General features: G+C 35.5%; 1 protein-coding gene across 1 annotated transcript in view; it reads left to right on the forward strand.

Moving 5' to 3' along the window:
• Positions 1-24,663, forward strand: part of ATP2B1 (ATPase plasma membrane Ca2+ transporting 1) — a 118,629-nt gene that overhangs the window by 32,659 nt on the left and 61,307 nt on the right. The window contains exon 2 of the mRNA XM_037732924.1: positions 19,152-19,576. Coding sequence (XP_037588852.1) covers positions 19,369-19,576 — 208 coding nt within the window. The 5' untranslated portion in view covers positions 19,152-19,368. The remainder of the gene's footprint in view (positions 1-19,151; positions 19,577-24,663) is intronic.

Raw genomic sequence — 24,663 nt, forward strand, 5'->3', positions numbered from 1 at the left:
CAAGCTCAGCTCACTGCAGCCTCTGCCTCCCAGGTTCAAGCGATTCTCCTGCCTCAGCCTCCCAAGTAGCTGGGACTAATGGCACGTGCCACCATGCCCAGCTAATTTTTGTATTTTTTAGTAGAGATGGGGGTTTCATCATGTTGGCCAGGATGGTTTGGATCTCTTGACCTTGTGATACGCCTGCCTCGGCCTCCCAAAGTGTTGGGATTATAGGTGTGAGCCACCGCTCTCAGCTCTTGTTTTTAATTCTCTGTGTTGCTTTTCTGAATAGATGATTGTCTCAGAGACGTGTGGTTCCGTGCCTCCATGACATACATGCAAAGGCAGAGTGCTGAGGAGCAAAACACACTGACTTAGTGTGAATCCCAGCTCTGCCCCTTAATAGCTATGTGAACTTGGACAAATTTCTTAACCTGTCTCACTTTAGTTTCCTCTATTGCAAAATGGAAAGCTAATAATATCAGTCTCATAGGAGCACAGTAAACCAAAACACTGTTGAAATGTTATCATTGTTACTATCATCATTCAGTCATTCACTTTACGTAAAACTGGCAGCATAGTACTCTCTATATAGTAAGCATTCAAATTTGGGTGGTTTTTCATTTAGATTTGGCAGCAAGCCAGAGGTAGTACTTTTTGATGTGTTTGCTAATATAGACACAAGTTCGAATAATTTGTTTCTAATGCTGCTTTGTGACCAGACGTTTCCCATTTTACCCATCCTTATCTTTCTCCAGATTCCTTTCTTGTTTTTTTTTTTTCTGCCAGTTCTAAAAGGTTCTAATCAGATACTGCTTTGAACCCTGTGTGAACTTCATGCCTACTTTTTTTCCTCTTTTACTGAACTATGAATAACTAAAAGTTAGAAGAGAATCAACCAATGTATACTTACCACAATTGTAATTAAATTGTGTAATTAGTAGTTTGATTGACAGATACATAGATACCTCCTTCAAAGGAATATAAGTTCCATGGAGACAGGGATTATTGTGTCTTGCTCACCACTATGCCCCTAACAGCTACCTTGCAGATAAGCCTTGAATGAGGAAATAACTATATGAATACCTGGTCTTTTCATGCCCATGTCATTAAGAGGTTAAACATGAATGATAGTCTTCACCTCTTCAGAAACTTATAAGCTAGTTGAGGTATGCAGTGTACACAGGCATAAAGAGCTAGAAAAACCCAACTTGAAATGCTCAAATAAATGAAAAACTAGCTGTAAACTATTACTTGTTGTTTATCTCTTGATTATATTTTGGAGGGAATGATGACCCAGTGCTAGCTGTGAAACCCCCTGAACCCCTGGCTTTACTCATGTCATGTTCATAACATTTCCTATTTACCTCATCAGTCCTCAATCATAGCTGATATATATATAAGACCACTGCTGCCCTTAATGGAGATGGAAATCCATATACTTTGAATTAAAATTTGGCATAATAAAGAACAATTTCCAACTATTAGGGAGAAATGTTGGGTCCTTATGAAAGAGATAGTATGTAAGATGTCTTATTTGTTCTCTTTTAGTCCTCATGGCATCTTCACAGTGTTGATGGCAACATATCTAATATTTATTTTATCAGGATTTGTAACTGTTATATATGACCAGATTTACAAATTTAGTGGTTTTAGAGGGAATAGAAAGAAAAGATGAATGTGTAAGTTGGGAAGAAAAAGAAACTTAGCCACTGATTGGATATTGGGAGACAGTGAGAAATCAGAGGGGTTTTTATACTTAAGTGGTGGATACTTTGAAATAGGGAAGACGAGAGCAGCATATATTATTCTGTGAAACAGTAGTTTGAAGTGATATTAATAGGTGCTCTGTGGGAAAAAAAAGTAGATAAAAATAAGTTCAGGAAATATTGCATATAATATTTCTTTTTTGTAGATTCACAAATGTGAAAGGCTATGAAAAGATCTGGCTGAAGGAAACATTTAACTGTACCGAGCACAGAACCCTTTTTATTCACAGCACAGCTATTAACATATTATGAGGTAGCTTCTCTAGCTCACCAGTTTGGAAGTCTAGTCTAGAGGAATTTGGGAGCTCTTAATAGGAATAGAGTTTTTGGGTTTGAGTTTGAGGATAGGACTAAAATTATTGTCAAGATTATGGAGATGAAAGATAAACGAGGCTTAGAATTATAGTTTTGTAGATTCAGCTAAGTGGAAACAAGAGGCAGAACTTGGAAAGGAAAATACAAATATTCAATTGTAATCCTGAACCCATTATTGAATTGCATGTGGGTCTTTCAGATAAGCCACAGCTATTTCAGTACCTCAACTGTATACAGATACCAAACTAGACTTAATATGATTCACAGTAGTTGGGTAATGAAGGGGACAGGTAGTGTTTATAAGTAGAAATCTAGAGTCATAACTATGAGTGCCAGTGAGATGAGAATACAAGATCCCAGACTCTACTGTGGTTGGTGTGGAGGTAGTGGTTGGGTGGGAGAGAGGCAGAAAGTGGATAAGGGAGCCAGTCAGAGACACAGAAAAGGAAGAGTCAGAGAAAAGATAACAAATTTAGAATTGCACACGGAAGGCGAGAGATGATGATTTCATGTGATAGACAGCCATAAGACAGCTAGATAAGAAAGGAACAGTCCATCATCTGTCCCAGTTTCTCTTTTCTTTTCGTTCTTATCTCGCTCCGTCACCCAGGCTGGAGTGTAGTGATGTGATCTGGGCTTACTGCAGCCTCTCCCTTCTGTGTTCAAGTGATCCTGTCACCTCAGCCTCCTGAGTAGCTGGGATTACAGGCACCCGCCACCATGCCCAGCTAATTTTGGTATTTTTAGTAGAGATAGGGTTTCATCATGTTGGCCAGGTTGGTCTCGAACTCCTGACCTCAGGTGATCCACCCACCTCGGCTTCCTAAAGTGCTGGGATTACAGGTGTGAGCCACTGTGCCAGCCAGTTTCTCTGTTTTATACGTGAAAAAAACGAAGCCAAGAGAGATAGAGAGATAGCACAATTTGCTCAGAATTAAGTGTTAGCACAACAGAGTCAGAATTATAATTTCGTCCATTCATTGTTGCTTCTTTCTACTCTAGAGATTTCAAAAAGGAAGAGATTGGTAATGATGATACTGAGGTATTTCCTCTCTTGGGATAAAGGAGACTTGCTGTCCCTGAAGGGACTTCCCAGGATGGGGATTGCATCTCTTAGTTTACCATAGTAAAGAGTCTGAAACTTGGAGACCCTGAAGACTAGTGTTTCTACACTTAACCTAATTTTTGTCTCAGGTTCATATTTATAGAGTTCATGAGCTTTATATAAAAATCAGAATGTCTATTAGTTTACAGTAGGAAAAAAAAAACTGCCTTGGGAAACAGACTATCAGGTTTTGGCTAGCACATTCTCTTCTCTGTAGATTTGCCACATGGGAAACCACATTATAATTAGGAGGTTGCTTAGTGAGTATGCAGGCAGAGCAAGCGGTATGTTTGGAATGTGTAATAGAGTCAGGCTTTTCTTCTCAAAGACCAGTTAGTTACCTCATCTGGCAATTGGGGGTAATAATATTAAGTATTAGGTGAAACGATCTATGTAGAGTATACTGTAAATTGCTAAACACAGTGTCTGGCACAGGTGTCCTACTCTTAACTCTAATAAGTAGCCAACATTTTAATCCTTCAGTTAGGATACAGATACCACCATAACCTCATTTTGAGCTTAGAAAACTCTTCCTTCTAAATACTGCTTGAATAAGAAAGGCCAGATTTTCTTTTCCTCTTCTAACGATTATCCTTTGCCTGTGCTTTCATGATTGACCAACTCACTTTTGACTGTTAAATGCTTCCCCCACCCCACCATGAGTTAAACTGATTCATTCACTCTACCTAATGTCAGATCTTGAGTCCTGGGCTCCATTTTGCTCATTTTAGGTTGCTCATTTTGAATGTTTTGATCAATCCATTTTATTAGGTTGAACTATATGAAATTGCTGATATTCTACTGGTTTTCATCTACAAAAATGACAGTGTCATATGGCTTAACCTAATATAACATATAATTGTTTTAAATTTTAATTCCTTTCAGATGATCCAAGCAATTCCTATTCTAAGTCAGTTGATGACATCTGAGCCTTTTTTTTTTTTAATGTGTAAAGCCTGAACTGTTATACTTCTTTCCCTTTGATCAGGTTCCAAGAAGGTTCTTCTCTTTTATGTGGGCATGTTTTTTTCGTGTAGTGTATCATTTTTCCTTTTCTTTTTACATTTAGTCTCTTATTTGCTCAGGCCAGTGTTAACCATGTGAATGATTATTTGTACTTCCTTAACTGATAGTTTAGGTTGTGCATTTATTATTATTATTATTATTTTTTTTTTTTTTTTNTTTGCATTTCTGTAGATTTTTTTTTTCTTTTTATTTATTTATTTTTCCCATTTATTTTATTGCATTTTAGGTTTTGGGGTACATGTGAAGAACATGAGCAAGATTGTTGCATAGGTACACACGTGGCAGTGTGATTTGTTGCCAGCAGAAGATCAAACACCGCATGTTCTCACTTGTAGGCGGGTGTTGAACAATGAGAACACATGGACACAGGGAGGGGAGTACTACACACTGGGGTCAGTTGGGGGGAAATAGGGGAGTGCATTTATTATTAAATTTACTGATCAATAAACCAAAGTTTGCGGCTCAGTATACATTCTGTTTATGAATCCTAGGAGATGAGCATTAATTTTAAAATCTTTACAGCTTTGATGAGGATATTGTGAATTAGTACTAAGGTTGGCTGGTTTCTTCTATTGTACTAGAATTTCAGTGTAATGCTGATAGATCAAAGTCAGAATGCCTGTTAGATACTATGTTCAATATTTGCACAATGGGATATTTCGTACTTCAAACCTCAGCATCTGACGGTATACTCAGGTAACATGCCTGCACGTGTACTCACTAAATCTATAATAAAATTTAAAAAACAAAACAAAACAACAACAACAACAACTACAGAAAGTCAGAATGCCTAACAATTAAAAAAAAAAAAAAACTTTGGTTTTATTTTGTGCAAATAACATCCATTGCATTTAGGAAATAGTCTGTATTTATTTTTAAATGTATTTATTACTTGTATTATTATTTAGAAAAGAATCTGTTGGATTGCTCCTCTGAAAGATTACCTCCTTTTCCCTTCTCGTTTCTGGTTCTTGCCCATTGACAGTATGTCACTTCTACATGGTTATATCTATCTTTGAGTAGGTATATTTCTGTGTTTTCCCCTAAATATTGTGTCACAAAGAGTTTTCCAATTTGGTATTTAGTTTCCTAGTCATTATTTTTAAATCTCTAAGAATTTTAAACAGTTAATCATCTGATGTTAATTGTTGGGAAGAAAAGTTTTTTTCTACCACTGGTGTGTCACTCTCCTGTTCTTCTTAAAGTAGGTCAACCTAGTTTAGAGACCAATAGTTATAAAATTGTAGATATGTAATACATCCCTCTTGCTTTTTAATTCTTAAATACTATTTGGTGTCATATATAAGGACATCATATACTGAACTGAATACCTTTGTTTATTTAACAAATACATATTGGGTGGCTTCTATATCACCAAGCTAACAAGCATATATAATATATGCAACATAGGAGAGTTTATTAGAAAGAAATTTAAAAATACTACTTTTAATTATTATTATAGTTATTATTACTCTTAATATACACTATACAGTTCATTGAGTGTTTATTATTAAGTGCCAGGGACTAGCTCTAAGACATTGAGATGATTCTAAGATATTTCATATAATTCATTTAATCTGCTCAAAAATTCTGAGGGTAAAGTATGATATCCCCATTATACAAACAAAGTTGAAGCACTACGTAAGTTGTTCAGGGACACTCAGCTAGTACAAGAAAGTGTTGGAAGGAAATCTAAGAAGCTGTGGACCTGTCATCCTGGTTATGATTATTGTCAGGTCAGGCATCCTCTTGAGTGCTGAAAAGAATCTTTGATTCTTTGGGATTGACAGTCTTTTTTGCTGGCACCTGAGATGGGCCTTGCTAAAGGACATCTGTTTGTCTTCAACAGCATTGCCACATGTTCTCCAGTTAAGTTACCATGTGTTGAGCAGTTTCTGTGGGCAAGGTACTATTGCTGGAGTGGTCACTAGGAGATACAGAAATGAACAAGACCATCCTGCCCTCAGCTTACAGTTTAATTAGGAAGAAAGCTGTATACATAAGAAATGCAGAAAATGTTGTAGAAGCTCAAAAAGGTTGTAGAAACATAGATAAATATTTTACTTCCATGCCATGAGGTCAGAGTAGAAGGAGCATTTTAATTGTTCCTTGAAGGAGAAGTTAATAGAAAGGCAAAGGGAATTGGCTAACTTTCATTAGGTAAAACTCTTTAGTATGATAGTAGGAGACTGTTACTTGGAACTTATCCAAAGAGCGAAAAAAGGAGATGGGAAATCTAAGAGCTATATTGGAACAAATGGTTGAGAGAAGGGGTGCTGATTTGGGACATGACACCCATACGGAAGCTGTCAGTATCTGCACCTCTTCTGTTGATCTACTACATGTATGATCTGTTGAAAGCCTCATGAGAGGGGAAATGTTCATAGGCTAGATGCTGTGCATTTTCCATCACCATCTTGAAAATAGTCACTCCTTATCTCCCTGGCTTATTCATTTTACCTTTTGCAGTTGGTAAGAATGGAAACATCTTCTCAAAAGGTGGTGCAAATCTCTAGACTTACAAAATAATTTCAATTGCCTGTGTTAAAAAGTTACGAGAAAGAATTAGGAAGTCAGGAGCTTTGGAAAACTGTGTGTTTTTTCTCCCTCAGTCCTAAAAGTAACCTAGAGTTTTGGTTATATTTCTTTTTTTATGTGTGTGCTGGTTATCTTATTTTAATTTTCTGTTAGGAGAGCTTGAGGATTTTAATAGCATTAATCTTTTGCAGTGTAAATTTTATTCTAATAAACAGTGAAGCAATCTGTTAGCACCTGTAACAGCTATAAAAGAACACGAGTTGTGGCTACTGCTCTGCCCTCAGGAAGCTTAAGTTGTATTTGAGGAGAGAAGATGAAGTTTAAGAAAACCTCCAGAGGCACAAATAGGTAATGTGTTTTTATCATGGTAGCAGCATTTTTCTGTGCTGCCTTTTTGTTTTCCTGTGTTCAGCTATATTAAACTATCATTCACACTGCAGTTTTTAGTTCCTTCCCCAGCCCTGCACTACTCTGTTTCAACTTAGATATTTCCTAGACAGTGAAGCTTTTATTGAAGTCACATACCTGGCTAATACTTTGTGTTCACCATACCTTTTGTGATGTCCTCTGCAATACTTAATTGTTTGTTTGTTTTGGCTGTTCAGGTTCTTTTTTGGTTCCATATGAATTTTAGAATGATTTTTTTCTAACTCTGTGAAAAATGGCATTGGTAGTTTGATAGGAATAGCATTGAATCTGTATTGCTTTTGGCAGTGTGGCCATTTTAACGATGTTGATTCTTCCAATCCATGAGCATGGGATGTTTTTCCATTTGTTTGTATCATCTATGATTTCTTTTAGTAGTGTACGACATTTAATTGTACTTAATAATGCTTATCTTTCTCTCTCATTTGGACTGTAAACTCCTTGAAAACAGAGCCTTGGACATAGAGTTTACTCAAATATCTTTGGGACTGTTAAGAACTTTTGAGAACAAGTGTTGGGGGGACAGTGATAAGTTTAATATTGGTGATTGCGTTTGAAATATAGCAAGATACTCAAATAGAAATGTCTGTTAACAGTTAGAACATGGCCTGGAACATGATTAAGGTAGTACATGTAGGCCATGATAAGGCATGAGTTGCCAAGAGGCCTTGTGGATAGATCCCTGGGTAATACCCTCATTTAAGATGTGGACAAGATTTTAGAAGGGAGTGCATGTGAGCAGAGGAGGATGGGTTTAGAGACCTGTGAGAACGAGTAAGTGGTACAGTGGATAGAAGGGAACAGTATTGTCAAGTGACACAGAAGTATAGAGGAGGATGAGTACTGATAAAAAGCCTGAGATCATTAATAGATGATGGCCAATAGAAGTGTTAATAGAAGATAGCTCTTCATAGAGCACCATCTTAGTAGTGTGTGGGCAGAAAAATGGATCCAGTTTGTCAGGGTCAAGATGAGAGTGGGCCATTAGAAAGAAGCATTGCAAATAGACCTTTTTAAGAAGTGGGATAAAAGGAGGGAAAAAATAGCTTGATGGGTTATCAAAATGCAGGAGAGACTTGTTTTTTTGTATGGGGGAGGTGGGTAGAGAAACATGGTCTTTTATGTAGTAGAGTGTATCTGAATATTGGCTAGTCAAGTGAAAGGGGAGGGAAGTGGTGGTAGCTTGCAGTGGCAATCAAGGAAGCAATGTCTTAGAGCAGACTTGAGTACCCTGGGTAGAGACAAGAGCTTAAGTAATTTAAGAGGGTATTTGAATCAAAAGAGGAACATGCTAGGAAGTTAGAGATGTGTCCATGCATCATATATTGACTGAGAAAAATTTCTGATGAAACTAAGAACTCAGTTTTTAAACTTTTACCAACATTGCTCAGCCAGATGGTATGTCTATTCAGGGGTAGCTAATTAACCAGATGGGTGGTAGGAGGATAAAGAATAAGTGAGACATAAGAGCAAAAAAGAGTCGCTGACCATTGAGAAGTAAGCATTTTTAGGGAGGCAAGTGTTGATCAGAAAGGATCTTGACTACCTTTGAGCTTGAAGGTCACAATGTATACACAAGATTCAGTAGAAATAAAGAGAAATAAAATGAGATACTGTTCATTGGAAAGGAAATTTTGAAAGTAGAGCCATTTCAAGGGATGATAATGTGTGGCTCTACCCTTGAATAGCAGGTAGAGAATGTAGATCAAAGTCTTAAAATGAACGTCAGGAATGTGTGAAACCAGAGTTTGAAGGATCATCAATATGATGTGATGGAGTGGGTTACAATTCAACACATCCCTAATGTCCATATTCTTTGCACTTTGGTCAGTTAACCATAAATAAATTCTTGTCTGGCATCCTCTTAAAATAGAATTTACCTTATTTTCCAGCCAGATTATTTAAATGTTTTGCAAAAGTGAGTATTGATTTACTGAACTGTTCTTTAATAATCACAGCTGGAAATTGCAAAAGATCATCAACTATTAAACTATATAAATAGAGATAAAGAAATGGGAAAGTGCCTTCTTCCCTTAGTTCTCTATTCAGTTGGTGAAGAACTAGAATAAATCATATTGAAATCTAGATTTTTTAATTAAGACAACAGAAAGCTCATGTTAAATTTACAGATAAGAGTTATGCCTCCCTCAATATTGCCAACTTTATTTTTGTGAGCTCTTTCAGTGACATAATGAGCATCCTGTTTCCTTAAGCATTTAAGTGTAGGTTCTTGTGAATTGACAGGATAGAAGCTCTTAAGAACTGAGTAGGCTGACAGAGCAGCTGGTGTGACATTCAAGTGTTCATGTTGCCTTCTAGCTCCTGAACAGAAGGAAAAACACAGTTTTAATTTAGAAATCTCTTTGACTATAGCTGAAAATTTCAACACCAGTGAGACTGGAAAATGATAGAACATTTGGTTCTCATATTTAACTGGAGATATAGTATGTTCTTATATTTGGTAAACTGCACAGGATTATATAAAATTAACTTTATTTTTTGAGCTTTTCAAAAGCTTATTTTACTATGAAACTTACTGTAAAGATGAAAGGTTTCTAAAATGCCTAAATAGAACAATAGAATAGGAGAAAACAAAGTAGTTTATTTTATGGGAGAACAAGAGAAGATAGGTATCTAAAGTTCTCTGTTAGAGTTTTAAAAATTAATTTAATTTTTTAGGTGTTTATAATAATTTGATAGAATTTGTTCAGAATGTGTCAATATGAGTCTTCACATTCTTTGAGTAAAAAATTACTTGCAGTGCTTATATATATTTGAATTATAAGGCTTAAACACTAAAATATAGTATACTTGGTACTAAAAATCAAAACAGAAAGAAAGTATCAACTCAATATTTTTAGAAAGTGGTCTGCTTTCAGTTACCCATGCACATTAAGAATAGCATAATAAAGGACCATGAGTAGGCTGGGCACAGTGGCTCACGCCTGTAATCCCAGCACTTTGGGAGACCAAGGCGGGCAGATCATGGGATCAGGAGTTCGAGACCAGCCTGGGCAACACGGTGAAACCCCATCTCTACTAAAATACAAAAAATTAGCTGAGCATGGTAGCGGATGCCAGTTACTCGGGAGGCTGAGGCAGGAGAATCGCTTGAACCCCAGGAGGTAAAGTTTGCGTGAGCCAAGATTGTGCCACTGCACTCCAGCCTGGGTGACAGCAAGACTCCGTCTCCAAAAAAAAACAAAGCAAAAACCATGAGTAATTTGCTTATATTTGTGGTTTGTGTCAGGAAACTTTTGGACCAAGATGACAATCCAGAAGTTTGTTCCTTAGTCAAGGTTCAGACTACAGTTAACAGTCAGTAGTGGTTCTCCAGACTAGTAGCATTAACATCACTGTCAAACTGAGTGAGACTCAGCAGTCTGTGTTTTCAGGAGCCCTTCAGGTGATTCTGATGCATGCTGAAGTTTAAGAACCACTCATCTCTAGTGTGTTAACTTTTAAATTTATTCTGGTTTTGGTAAATTTAGAGGATTGTTTTTTGGTTTGTAAGTACATCCTTGCAAAATTAGACCAACCTCCCAAGAGACAGGTATCGTAAATGTTTGGGATGAAATGATACCAACTGACTTGACCATAGACCAAAAATGTCCATAGTTAGTTAACTTCAGGATATCTGTGTTTGAGATCATTCACATTAAAATTTTATCATATACTCTGCTTAATTAAGTACTTTGTTGGCATGAATGGATAATCTGTACTGAAAATGACAGCTATCAAAAGCCAGAATAGTTGTCTAACAGCCCCAGGGAGCGGGGCGAGTCACCTGTTCTGCTTTTGACTAGCATATTTCTTTGCAGACTAAAAGGCTGTGGGAAATAGGAGCTGTGCTTGGGGTTTTCGGATAAGAAAACCGGGTGGTTTTTTTCACACTTTCACTGAGCCAGACTATTATAGTGTGGTTTCATCATTTTAATTGAATTGTGGAATTCTGAAATATGAGAGAAACAAAATAAATAGGCCCTGTAAATGCACATGCAAATAAATTTTAACTATTATCTATAAACGAATCCCATTTCCTCAGACTAAAAACAGATGAAAACAATTATAAAGACTGCTGTGCCATCCAACTCCTCCCTGCTGACTCCTTTGACAACTATTCGAAAAAAGGGATAAGCAGTGGAAATTGAAAACAAACAGCTAGAAATGACAGTGTAGTGGGAATAAGAGTCAAACATCAGAGAAATGAAGGCAGCAGAACATTTTAAAAGTCAGCGAGTGGTTAACAGTAGCAAAGGTTGCTAGTAGGTTAAATTAGGACTAACTGTATCCGTTAGATTTAAGAACATGAGGGGGTCAGTGGTCACCTGGAAGAGTAGTTTCAATGAAACATAGAAGAGGAAGCTAGATTGTAATAGGTTGATGTATGAGTGGGAAATAGTGTAGAAACAGCAAATTTCAGAGCAAATGATAGCTAGCTGTGGAGTTTGTGTGTGTGTGTGTGTGTGTGTGTGTGTGTGTGTGTGTGTGTGTGTTTTCCAAATGACCTTTACTGGGTAAGATTTTTAAAATTTCTTTATTATTTAAACTTACTTGCTACTTTATTACCATGTTGATTTGGCAGGTTTGTATTTAGCTTGCATAACCCTAACAAATTATTTTTTAAATAAATGTATTGTTTCTTTCAGGCTGTATGAAATATTATAATTCAGTATTATTTCTTTGCATACCCTCAAGAATCTAAGACCGTGGTTAAAAATCATTGCCATGTAGCAGTCATTTTAAAATCTGAATATCATTTAACTTATTCTGTTGTCTAAAATGATTTAAAGCTATAGTGTATCTTGCATACCAAAATGGTTCTAAAACCTAATGAATGCTGTGAAACAAAGTGTTAGGAAGTTTTGTTTTGCTCTGCTATTCAAATTATGGTTACTTCCATTGTGAAATCTGTTTTCCAAATTGATTTTAGCTTGTGGTTCAAATGGCATTTCTGCTCAGTAACCTTTGAGTACCTACTGTGTTCCAGACAGTGCTAGGAATTAAAAATGAATGTTACAGATTGTCCCTTGAGTTAAAGTTCATTGGGATAGACAGAGTGGTAAACAAATTATTGCAGCTATGTGATAAAAGCTGTAATAAAAGAACAAATTAATGCCTTCCTTATTCTAATCTAGTTGTTTCCCACCCTGAGAGATTTGCTAAAGTGTTCATGCCAAGTTTGTAACTGACAGCAGCTGTAACTTGCCCTTTAAAGTACTGTACTTAGTCTATGCCTCTGGAAGAGTCTAGTAGATAAGTTACTTAGGGGAGTAGGACTAATTTTAGTCAACACAGACACAGCAATGATATTTATGAGTCATTTGAGACTAATAAATCAGGCATTTTAGAGAATGCTTATTTTTTGCTTTATCAGCTCTATAAAACTTAAAATCCTGTTTGGTGAGTTTACTCTTGTTTATATGCTATTCTTTACTCATCTGATATAAATTACTTTTCTAAACAAGCAGAATAGACTTAATGGTCTTTTATGTGAGTGTGTATGTTTTCTTTAAGCCCCTTGAAAAGTGAAAAATGTGAGTTGAGTAAATTTAAATTTGAGTCATTCCTTGATTTCTTTAAAGTATTTTAATGAAATAATTTGAATGTACCAAAGCTTTGTAGAATAACACTCTACCATTCTTAATCTTGTAGTGTCTCTTTGATATGTATAATAATAGACCACCTGTTCTTTTCACCATGATAGTGAGAAACTACATGCAAGCACTTATATTTAAGTTTAGAGTAAATTATCATGGTTGAAAGACTTCAAATTTTTAGGGTGTGAATCGAGTAAAAGATTATTGTCTTTCTGCAGAAAGTGACTATATAAGAAGGCTGAAAGATTATAGTCCCTCTTGATAAGATATGGAGATCAAAGATGGATAAAGCATGGTTTTTGCCTTTAAATAATTTTTCAGTGTAATGGGCCATAAATTTAGGCTCAGTTATGTAGTGTACTATCCAAACCTTCTACAGGACACTTATGGTGCTAAGTTTCAGATTGTCCACATTGATTGAGAATAACTGTTGATATCGAGGAGGAATGAATGGGATAGGGCTGGATTTTTTAACTCATGAGGTAGTTGTCACTGTCAATAAAATGCCATTAGCAATCACAGTGAGAAACAGCTATGAGGCTAGCTATGGCTCTTGCTGTAACTATGTTTGTGTGCAAAGGAAGTGGAATTGGTTTTATGTTAAAGAAAAAAGCACACACAAAGAAAAAGACACAGTATGAAAATAGAGTTCTCTTGAGTTCTTTCTTGAAAGGCTATAGTCAAAAATTATTTTTTAGTTCTTTGTCAGTCAAATGGTGCATCTGATGGTTAGGGTATCAATACCAGTTTTAAAGTCCAATGCCAGTTATTTCCCTGATAGCAGTAGCCTCATTAAAACCTGTACACTGTTTATCCCATGATTTAAGTTTCAGCTATTTATTCGTATTTTTAATGATTTGTGAGTATTTAATGCTCACTTTATTTTATAAATATATCCATTTTGGAAGTAGATGATTATGAGTGTTTGGTTTTAATGGCTATAAAATGAACTATTGGATTTGATGTCCAACATCCCTTTAACTGTTAAATTCTAGAATTCTTTGCTTTGTAACCATTATTTAACAGAAAAGTCTTTTAAATAGTGTTTGATTTTGATTTAGTAACTTTTATAAAATGTAATACTTGCTTAATCACTCCAAAAAATTAGTAATTACTTTGATTAAGGTATCATTTTTAGTATATTTGGGTCCAGGGAATAAGCTCTAATTGTGTACAGTTATGTCAAAGTTGACATTAATTTACGAGATGGTACACACTGACCTCTAAACACCCGAGAACTAAAAATCTGAAACTTAAAATTTTGTATTCTCATTAAGTGAATGAAAATACAGTATCTTTATCTTTAGAGGATTTTTTTAAGAACCCTAAATCAATTATTTGTGTTCATATAGAACCAATCAAGGATTAAGAACGTTTGTAAATACTAGCCTTACATTTAAAAATTTTACTGAGTCATGTAATAAAACTAGTAAAACAAAATTTGAGTTAACTTTTAAATTATTATATCAAATAATATACTGATTATCTTTTCCTTTAGGTTTAAAAATCTTATTTCATTAAACCTTCTACATCTGAAATGGTTTGAGGTCTTCCTCATCTGGGGTGGGAGAAGGCTATTCTCTGCGGATTGTATCTGCAAATATTCTTAAAGAACAATAAAAATAACCAAAATGTATTTGCCATTTACTGTGTGTCGTGGTAAGTTCAAAGTGTTTTACATGTATTTACACATTTAATGAGATGTGTAGTGTTATTGTATCTTTATTTTACACATGAGCCTGTAACATAATAGGTGTGTTTGCCCAAGGCAAAGTAAAATAAGTCTGTTACCTCCTTTTGTTAGATATTAGACTCCTGTCCTTGCTGCCTAAGAACATACAACACTTTGAGTAAGGAAAGCACTTACATCAGTCATTATAATTAACACCAAATTAATGCATTTTTAGCTTTGAGTAAACTGAACCTTTGTCTTTGCATATATGCTATTGCATTTCTTATATGCCATATTTGTAATTATGTTTTGGGAATTAAACGTTAAGAGGTCATTCTTTTATACCAGTTAACTTTAGCCTCTCCTTCTCATTTGTCCAGATCCTGATTCTGTCATGTAATGTATTTGCTGTTTTTTACCTAGCTTTGAGTTGCTTATAGATTGGATAAATACAACTTCCAGGTCTTCAAATTCCTAACAAAAATTTAGAATCATTCAGGAATTAGAAACCCAACAATGCATTAAATAAACCTCTTTCTGGATTGGTCCTCTTGTATCTAATATATTTAGTTGTATTAGAGTGTACTTCTGTCTTGCCTGCAAAAATCTCATGCTATATACAACATTGATAATAATTTTTAGTACTCCGTATCTTACCCATTAATTTACTTTGCTATTTTCTTATATTTAGTTTTTCTAATAATTGATTTTTTTTGTTGTTGCATCTGGATAACTTTCATATAACTTTTTCTTGATCTGTAAAGTGACTTTATGAAAGAAGGAATTGAAATTGTATTATTAACCAACCTGTCTCTTTATGAGTTCCACTGCTAGGATATCATAATCATCCTTTTGTCTTTTTCGAAGGCCCTACCCATTCACAGTAAAGATTATAGGTCAGTAAGAATCTGCCTTATTGTTCTTTTTGAAACCTGTAACCATTTTTGTCCAACTCCAGTCTTCAGCTCTGTGTGTGTGTGTGTGCGTGTGTGTGTGTGTGTGTTGGTAATACCTCAAAGACTACCAACAGTGGTTTTTCAGAAACAGCATTTTTTTCTAGGATAAATTCTGTATGTAAGCCAAGGGACCTACATGTGCTTTCTTTAAAATTTCTCTCCTCTTGGGCCTCAGCTTCCACTTAACAACATTTTTTCTTAGACTTTTCAAATAAAAGATAAAATTCTTTTAGAGAACAAAGAGAAGCAGAATAGATGTTCTGCTTTCTGTTGTATATCAATCCCAAATAGTGTGTATCTCACTTGATTGTCATGCTGTAGCTAACAAGTGAAAAACAAAACTTTTTTATTGTCCTTAGTATGTTTGTCAATCAGCCAGTTAGATGAATGGAAGAGTAGGTAAAGAAGAAAATTATTGTAGAAGGAGCTATAAATAATCTAAAAATAGACAACAACCTGCTGTATAATTTGTGGGTAATTGGTAATTCAAATAGGTCCACTTTGGGAAAGTGGCTCATTTGCATTTGGTGCTTTTGTCTGGACTTTCTTTTCTTTACAGTGAGGGAATTGAGCATGATTAATAATCATGTGCTTATCAAAGCTCTGTGGCTTGCAAAGTAATAGAAAACTGAACCCCTGAAGGGCATTTATTGACAGATTACGGAAAAGATCAGTGATAGAACAAACTTTAGTCATTGATTGATCCAGGAGCTCAAATAATGTTCAGGGTTGACAGGAACATGCTCACTCGGTCTCTCCCTCTCTACTCCACATATTCTCTGTTGGATCCATTTTCAAAGGCTTTCCCCTGGTGGTACCATATGACGACAGTAGCTTTTCATGTGTATATCAGATTTAAGTTCAGTTAGAAGAAACAAGTGTCTGCCCAGAGTCACAGCAGAAGTCTTGTTACCACCCATTGGCTCTTGTTGGGTCACTTGCATATTCCAGAACTGATGATCAGCATGGTCAGTAGGGATGTCTGGGAATGGGGGTGGAACTCTGCTTCCTCTCTGTTGAGAGCTGGGGAAGCACAGATTCCTAAATGAAAAGTGAGGCTGTTGCTGAAAGACAGGGAAAGGGATGCTGAGGTGGCAATTAGCAAATACAACAGTGCTTCTTCGGTTCTGATTTATTGTGTAAATTGGTACATTTGCTGTTATTTCACTATTTTGTGACCTACAAAAACTTCCATTCTGACCTATTAAATGTGAAGACATAAAGTAGAGGCTGTATAGTGGATATAGGTTCCAGTACTAGCTGTATTATGTATCCCTATTGTTGAGAAATTTAAAGGCATTCAATGAATAACATTCTTCTCTCCTATTTGAATTCTGTGAAGAGAAAAGACAGATTGGCGCATAGGAAAAAAAATCAGTTTTATTACTGATAAAAGCTAGGCTGGATAACTTGGTTTTTGTGTGACAACAACGAGGCTCTAGTATTGAACCCAGAACTAAGCAATTATTTACCTCTACTCCAGTAGGCTTTTAAACCTTGGGATCTGCCCCTAAAAATTCAAACTAGAATACATGAGTCCTACAGTTATCTGGTTCTTCAAAGAAGGCAGAGGTGAAGAAGCTACATATGTCTGGTTTCTCTAGGAAAATCTGTCAGGCATGTCATTTTACACCCATGGTGATTGATGGAGTAGCAGGCCAGGAGTTGTTGAGAAAAATTCCTCTTTGTGGAAACCAGAGGACAGATGAGCAAACATGCCCTCAGCACACAGACTTAATTATTTTATCTGTTAAATAATAATCTATTTTAAGGTTAGTGTGATGTTCAGGCCAACAAACTTTGTATATGGAAACCTAAGGAGATTATCAAATAACCACCCTCTCCAGGTTTTGAAGCTGGGTTATTATAATAATTGATGTGTGCGTAGGAGGGAACCCACTTTGCCTAGGAGATGAGTAAAATTGGTAATAAATAGACAAGCATAAGGATTTGTGTAGTGGGAGGAAGCAGGCAATGGAAGAAAATGTCTTGCAGAATCCATAACTATCACATCTTTGCAGATTTAACCTAAGGCAAACAAACTTTTCTCACCTAGCCATCCTCAACTCACTGGTATGAATTCTAAGTTTTTAGCCTATTCTCTAGTTCAGTAGTTCTCACAATTGTGCTCCCTAGACAGTACAGCATCAGCATCACCCAAAAAATTATTAGAAATGCAAATTGTTGAGCTCCGCCTTAATTTACCTCAATCTAAAGGTGCTGGAGGTGGGGCCCAGCAATCTAACCATTTCTCCAGGTGATTCTGATGTATGCTAAAGTATGAGGACTATATACCATGATTTACAGACATCTTTATAACAGTTTTGTAGCTGAAGATTTATTGCATTTGCCAGTATCTTTTCTAATAATCAACATTCTAAAAATATTTTGGAGTGTAGGTAGATTGCTTGAGGTGGGAAGAAGCTGAATCTGTAAAATGTAGCCATATAGTCATGAGCAGTGGGACTACATTTTCATCTTGGAGGTTTAGATTTAATGACATGATGCCTTTTTAAAAACTAAATGTAGCAGTAAAACGCTCAAGGTATTGTTATGTTTGAGATATTGGAAAGAAGAAGAACCAGGGGGTAGTGATTATAATTTGCATAGAGGGACTTGAACAAGATCAGGAAGAAAAGGGGTTATATACAGAAGAGACTTCTCAAGGGTAGAATTAACTTAGTAACTGACTGAAGCTGTAGAGGATGGAATCAAAGATGATTTACGATTCCTAGCCAAGGCGATAAGGATAATGGTGGTGGCAGAGCTTTTAATTAGTGAGTGAGATGAGTCCGTTGTTGGGCCTGTTAACGTTGAGGTGATTGTATGGAGAAGAGAGCTTATCTTTAGGCAGATTAGAATAATAGGAGGACTTGAAAGTACGGTGAAGAAATAAAAGTAATGCGTGTATTAATTCCTCAGACTTTCACTGAGTGTCTTCTGTGTGCCTGGTACTCAAGATGTAGTAATGGACAGACTTTGCCCTCAGAACTAATACTGTAGATGGGGAGAAAAAAAATAGCATATAAACAAATGAACAAGATAAATTCAGGTAATAATAACAGTGGGCAAGGAAAATAAAAGAGCAGAGAATTTCTTTAGATAGGGAGTCACAGGAAGACCTGGGGTAGTGACATGTGACAGATCATATATAGTTTTTGACAGTCAAAAAATGGTAGAATCACAGAGTTGCCAATGAGAATTGCAGGAAATAATATTAAAGTATCTGTTATACTTTTTGTCCTTTCAGGGTATATTTCTTATGAAAGACTTGGAGAGAGAGAGATCCAAGTATAATATTAAAAGAAACAGGCTTGGAGACAGTCCACCTCAGACATTTCAGCCATTTGTTAGCTGGGCAGAAACTCAGTTTCTTGAAGCCTGCCCTTCTCAGTAGAAGAAGGAATAACACCTTATGGGATTAAATTGTGATGATTAAGTGAGAGAATGAAATTAAAACAACTAGCATAGTGCTTGGAACAATAACAGTAATGCTGAGTGGATCATAAAATTCAGTCATGTGAAGTGCAATTTCATTTAATAATGATGCAATCTAACGTCTTTTGATATACAATTTTATTTAAAAGTTGTACTTTGATCTTTTATCATGCAAAATGCTTTAAAAGCACAAGACTGCAGTTCAACAATATTTTTATTACTAAATAATGTACTTTAGTTACCTGACGACATTTAGAAAATATGCTTATGTGCATAATACTCTAAGATAGATTTTATTAACTTTTAAATGTTTTCTTCTTACAGGTGTGTACATCTCATGATTGATATGGAGAAACTAGCCATGGGCCAAAGGTCAAGATACTTCACTGGGAAATGCTGCTGCTGATGCTGCTTTACAAAATCATACAATGAGTATTTGGTTTATGAAAGATTTTCATATTTAAAAGATTTTCATCTTGGAAATACATCAAGTGAAAAATTCTTTTGGGAAACATTTTCCTTCTGATATATTATACTTGTAATGGGTGACATGGCAAACAACTCGGTTGCTTACAGTGGTGTGAAAAACTCTTTGAAGGAAGCTAATCATGATGGAGACTTTGGAATTACGCTCGCAGAGCTGCGGGCTCTTATGGAGCTCAGGTCCACAGATGCATTACGAAAAATACAGGAAAGCTATGGAGATGTCTATGGAATTTGTACCAAGTTGAAAACATCTCCCAATGAAGGTAAGTTTTATTATGTTTGATTTTGGTTCTTTGTGCAAAGAGTGCTATATATTTGGATAATAAAAGCTTGCTTATATTATCTTGGTGATTATATGATCATGGCATAATTATGGTGACGTTAAAAATGGGTTAGTTATAAGATTAGTACAATTAAAGTATTTTTATATTAACACAAATGTTGCAAATTAATGTATATGTTTTAGATGGGACACATGAAATATTTTGTTCTATTACATGTATTATTGCTGCCTGTTTATGATAAAAAGATTGTCTTCCCTTTAAACTATAGAGGTTGGAATCAGGCTTAGATGCCTCCCAGATATTCCGGTGAAAAAAAAATATCAGAGCACTATCCTTCGTTTTTCTGGGTGGCTTAAAATAGTTATCACTGTCATTAGCTGACTGAGTTGGTTTTAGCCTATGGGGCTTAACCTAACCTCTAATAATTAGTTTAGGAGGTCCTAAGGCAAATGAAATAGATGAGATGGAAGTTAGTTTTTTACCTTACAGACATTGCTTTAATTAAAAATAGTTTTCAGTCTTTGAATTGTGTTGACTGTCTCTGTGTTCACAGAAGCTTTTGTTTTCATACATTTTTATTTGTGGTAAGTTTCATTTTGAGAATCAAAAAGGAAAATTCATCATAACTTTTTGGCATTATGGTCTTTGAAATGATTTCAGAAGATTGCCTTTTATAAGTTAATCATATTGAACATAAAATAAAGGTTAGGACATTTCAGGAAAGCATTTCCAAATTGTAAAGGCACACTGGGGAGGGACACATGAGGATGAATGGGGATTATAATTTATTTTGTGAAGGATAGGAAATTATTAATATAAAATTTTAGAACATATTACCATATATTCCAAAGCCAATTCTAGAGAAATTGTGCAAAAGTATTTTTCTTAATATTTTTTCTGAAACATCTTATGCCATGCTATTGCTTAGGTAATATTTAATGTAATAGCAAAAAGTCTTTTCTAAAACTAAGTAACTTTAAATTATATTAAAAAATTCTTTAAAACCTTTGTAACCTATGTAATTCATTGTGAATTGTTAATTATTTTAATGATAGGTAGTTACTTTGATTTCTCTGAAGTAGAATGGTCTTGAGGGAGCCAGAGTCAGTATTCACACATGTCCCAGCAGGGCTTCTTCAAACTATTTGGAATATGTTCTTTTCCTGCAAGACCTGTTAACTCTTCAAGATTTTTTTTGGATCTTTTCAAGTTGGAACCACTAGAAACATCAGCTTCTTAGTTATACCTTAGATATGCTATACCATTTTGATGTAGTTGGGATTAATTACTACTCCAAGATTGATCCCAACTATTAATACATTAAAATGGTATTGCATATCTAAGGTATAACTAAGAGTGTCAGGAACAGTTCCCATGGACTTTTATAGACAGTAATTTGACAAAATTTGGAGCTTGTTCATTATGAAACCCAACTTTGAGATATTATAGCATCTTAGAGATTTGTACAATAGTGTGCTTTTCTCAGCTGGTAGATCTATTAATTCAGCTTAACCATTAAAATCTAATTATTTTGTCATCATCAAGTTGATAGGGGACACTAACATTAAGGACCCCTCAGTGTAACAACATAGTTTGTTCATAAAAGTCATATTGAACTTCAGCTTCAAATCTTCACTCAGCTGTACTTCCCCTAACCATGTCCTTGCATTTCTCTATTAGTTAATCAAAATTCTTGTCTTCTCATAACTGAATACTCCTGCATTTGAGAATGAGAATGCCTTCTCATTTTTATAGACATAATTTCTTGTTAGTTTGTACTACAATTTCTTTTGTGCTATTATTTAGAGCAGTGCCTTTTAAATTGGTTGAGTTAGTGAAGTTAACTGAAAATTTTGCATTAGTACAGTGGTTTTTAAAATTTGAGAAGGGGATAAATATATGCTCTTTTGACAGTATGTTGGAAGCTATGGATAATCTCTAGAACTCTCCACTTACCACTGGAAATTCTATGTGAATTGTTGCTGCTTTGGGCTATTAAATAAATTCATGCATTATTATCCCCTCTTTAAATCATAGAAAGTTATTGCTCATGTTCTTCCTAGTATTGTGAATTTAATATTTGCTAAAATTTGTACAAACTATTGTCCTCACTGTTTATGTATACACCATTTGTTATTTTGAAATGGTCTTTTAAAAAGAATTTGAAACAAGCCATTTTAAGCATTATACTTATATTTACAGTTGAAAATACAAATGAAAATAGCAGGCCACATGCAGTGGCTGACACCTGTAATCCCAACAATTTGGAAGGCCAAGGCGGGAGGATTGCTTGAACCTACAAGTTCAGGACCAGCCTAGGCAGCATAGCAGAAACCCATCTCTACAAATAAAAAGATTAACCACTGTGGTGGCACATGCCCATAGTCTCAGCTATTCAGGAAGCTGAAGCAGGAGGATCACTTGAGCCCAGGAGTTTGAGGCTGCACTGAGTATGAATGCACCACTGTACCCCAGCCTGGAAATAGAGACCCTGTCTCAAAAATAATAAAACACAGCAGCAGCTTTCACAAGAACATTATTTCCAAAGAAATCTTCATAGTTTTAGTTTAACTTAGTAGAAATAATTCACTCAGAAACACTTTCTCACTGATCAAGCATACGAATGGTAATTGAAACATGATCAGGAGTAAGCAATTAGGAGTTTGTATGTCCAAGGAAATGAACTAGACAGCAAGTACTCTTTTGTTAGAATAACCTGTTTATAGATAGGGAAAGTGAGAATTAAAATGATTCTTCAAGTACAGTACATAAATTTCAATTAGGTAAAACTGATGTTGTCCTACCTGTCCCTTTAGTTCATTCATTTACTGATTCATTCATTGACATATACTGTCTTTCATAAGACTTGGGATATTGATTGTCCTGTTTTATATACTTCCACTAAAAGAGGTGGTAGAGGGCTGGCAGTTGTAGGTGTATAATTAAATCATCACAGTGTTAGAGATTTTAATAAAATGTAAGAATGTGTGCATCTTAGAATTGCTGAAATTTTGTCGTATTTATTATCTGCCACTCAGTAGGCATTTTTCTAGGCCCTGGATGTACATCCGTGAATAAAACAAACATCTCTGCCTAATTTTCATGTGTTCACTTGGGGGAGACAGACAGTTCACAAGACAACTAAATGAAATGTGTAGTGTGTTGGCGATATGTGTTTTTAAAAAATGAGTGGAGAAGGGAAATCAGAAGTATTGGGGTGCCGATATTAGATTTCTGTAAAGCATGGAAGAACAACCCATTTCTGAGGCAATAACCACAAAAATGATAGGCTACCCTTATGATGGATAACACTTTCTATTCCAGATTAGCTATTAGCACTTGAAAATATTAAAACAAATTAATATTTTAACAGGTTTCTCCTATTTTACAGCAAAAGAACCCTCAACACAAAAAAGTTAAACAACTTACCCAGAGTCTCACTCAGAGACCATGCTTTTAACTTTTTTATGTGTTGTCTGTTAGAAAAGTTCAGTTCACATATCCTGTAAAAGAGTTGCGATATGAAGAGGTTCCCTCTTCTGAGTAGTAATTTCTGATAGGGAAAAAAATTATTTAGAATTACATGGTGAAAAAAATTTGGTTTAAGATTCTGCTTATCAGTTTGTTCTTTAAAACACATACCCTGGCCAGGTGTGGTGGTTCACACCTGTAATCCTAGCACTTTGGGAGACTGAGGTGGGAGGATTATTTGAACCCAAGAATTCAAGACCAGCCTGGGCAACATTTAAAACAAAAATAATCCGGGAGTGGTGGCGCACACCTGTGATTACAGGTACTCAGGAGGCTGAGGTGGGAGGATTGCCCGAGTCAAGGCTGCAGTGAGCTATGTGTGATTCCACAGAAGAGTGAGACCCTGTCTCAAAAAAACAGAGTGCCCTCTTCAGGAAATTGTGTTAGTGTGATTCCTGTTTGTCTTGCCAATTTATCACTTGTTTTCTAACAGTATGTTTTGAAGAATATCATGCATACTGGTCAATAAATAGGAAGTGTTTGACCAGATATAATTTTCATATTAAAAACTTCCCAGTGGTTCTGATTAATTATCCTAACTCCTAAAGAAATTGAAACTATAAATTTCAAGGTTAACTGGAATTGAGGCTTGTAACTTCGTATTTTTGGCTCTGTTAGAGAAAGCATCTGTCTTATACTCCTCAGAATCCAAGAATGCACTTTTATACCAAAATAACCTGCTTATAAAATCCTAACTGCATAAAATTACCTTCATGGTTTTTTCTTCTGTATCTTTGTTGTTTTCCTACATTGATTTTCTTATTCATAATATAAATCACATTCTTTGATCCTTATATTTTTACACTAGCTTTTGATGTATTTTTCATCTCATCATGGTCCTGTGTTACTATGTTATATTTTATATTGAATGCTAGACTTTTCAATAATAGGTTTCTGGTATATAGGCCTCCAGCCCTAGGATTGTGTTTGTTATTCAGAGTACTACCTTAAACAAGGAATTCATTTTTATAAATGAATTTGTAAAAATTAAAGGCAGGTGCCAAGTGGTATTCTATAAGAGGCATGGCTTCATGGACTTGAAAGCGCAAGAAAGCAAATGAGACACTAAGCTTTTTAAATGGTGGTTGCTATAATTAGGTCCAGAATTTTCTCCTGAGCTTTAAGTTTGAAAGCCCAAAACACACACAACCCAGAGTGTTTAACTGGTTGCTTGTCAGTCTCCCCCACCAAACTATGAGCTCTTTGAGGGCAAGTGGCAGGGAAAGGCATCCTGTCTGAGTCATTTCCCTTTGTATGCTTAGTGCACAGTGACATAGTAGGCATTTTGCTAAAGAATGCACAAGTTTGACTTTAGACCAGTGTCTCTTAAATTTGCAGGTAGGGAAGGGATTGCCTCTTTTGAAATTGAGAAAATCATGAGAATATTAGACTGTTTCCCAAGAAGAATAAACATAAATTTTTATGTACTTCCTTGGTCTGTACGTTTTCCTGTGTTCCTCACTTAGGAAGGTCAGGTTGGCTGCTGCTATAGGCTCGCTATGATACAGACTGTGTTAGTCCATTTTGCACTGCTA

This window comes from Cebus imitator, unplaced genomic scaffold, assembly GCF_001604975.1.
Source record: "Cebus imitator isolate Cc_AM_T3 unplaced genomic scaffold, Cebus_imitator-1.0 Scaffold479, whole genome shotgun sequence".
NCBI lineage: Eukaryota > Metazoa > Chordata > Mammalia > Primates > Cebidae > Cebus > Cebus imitator.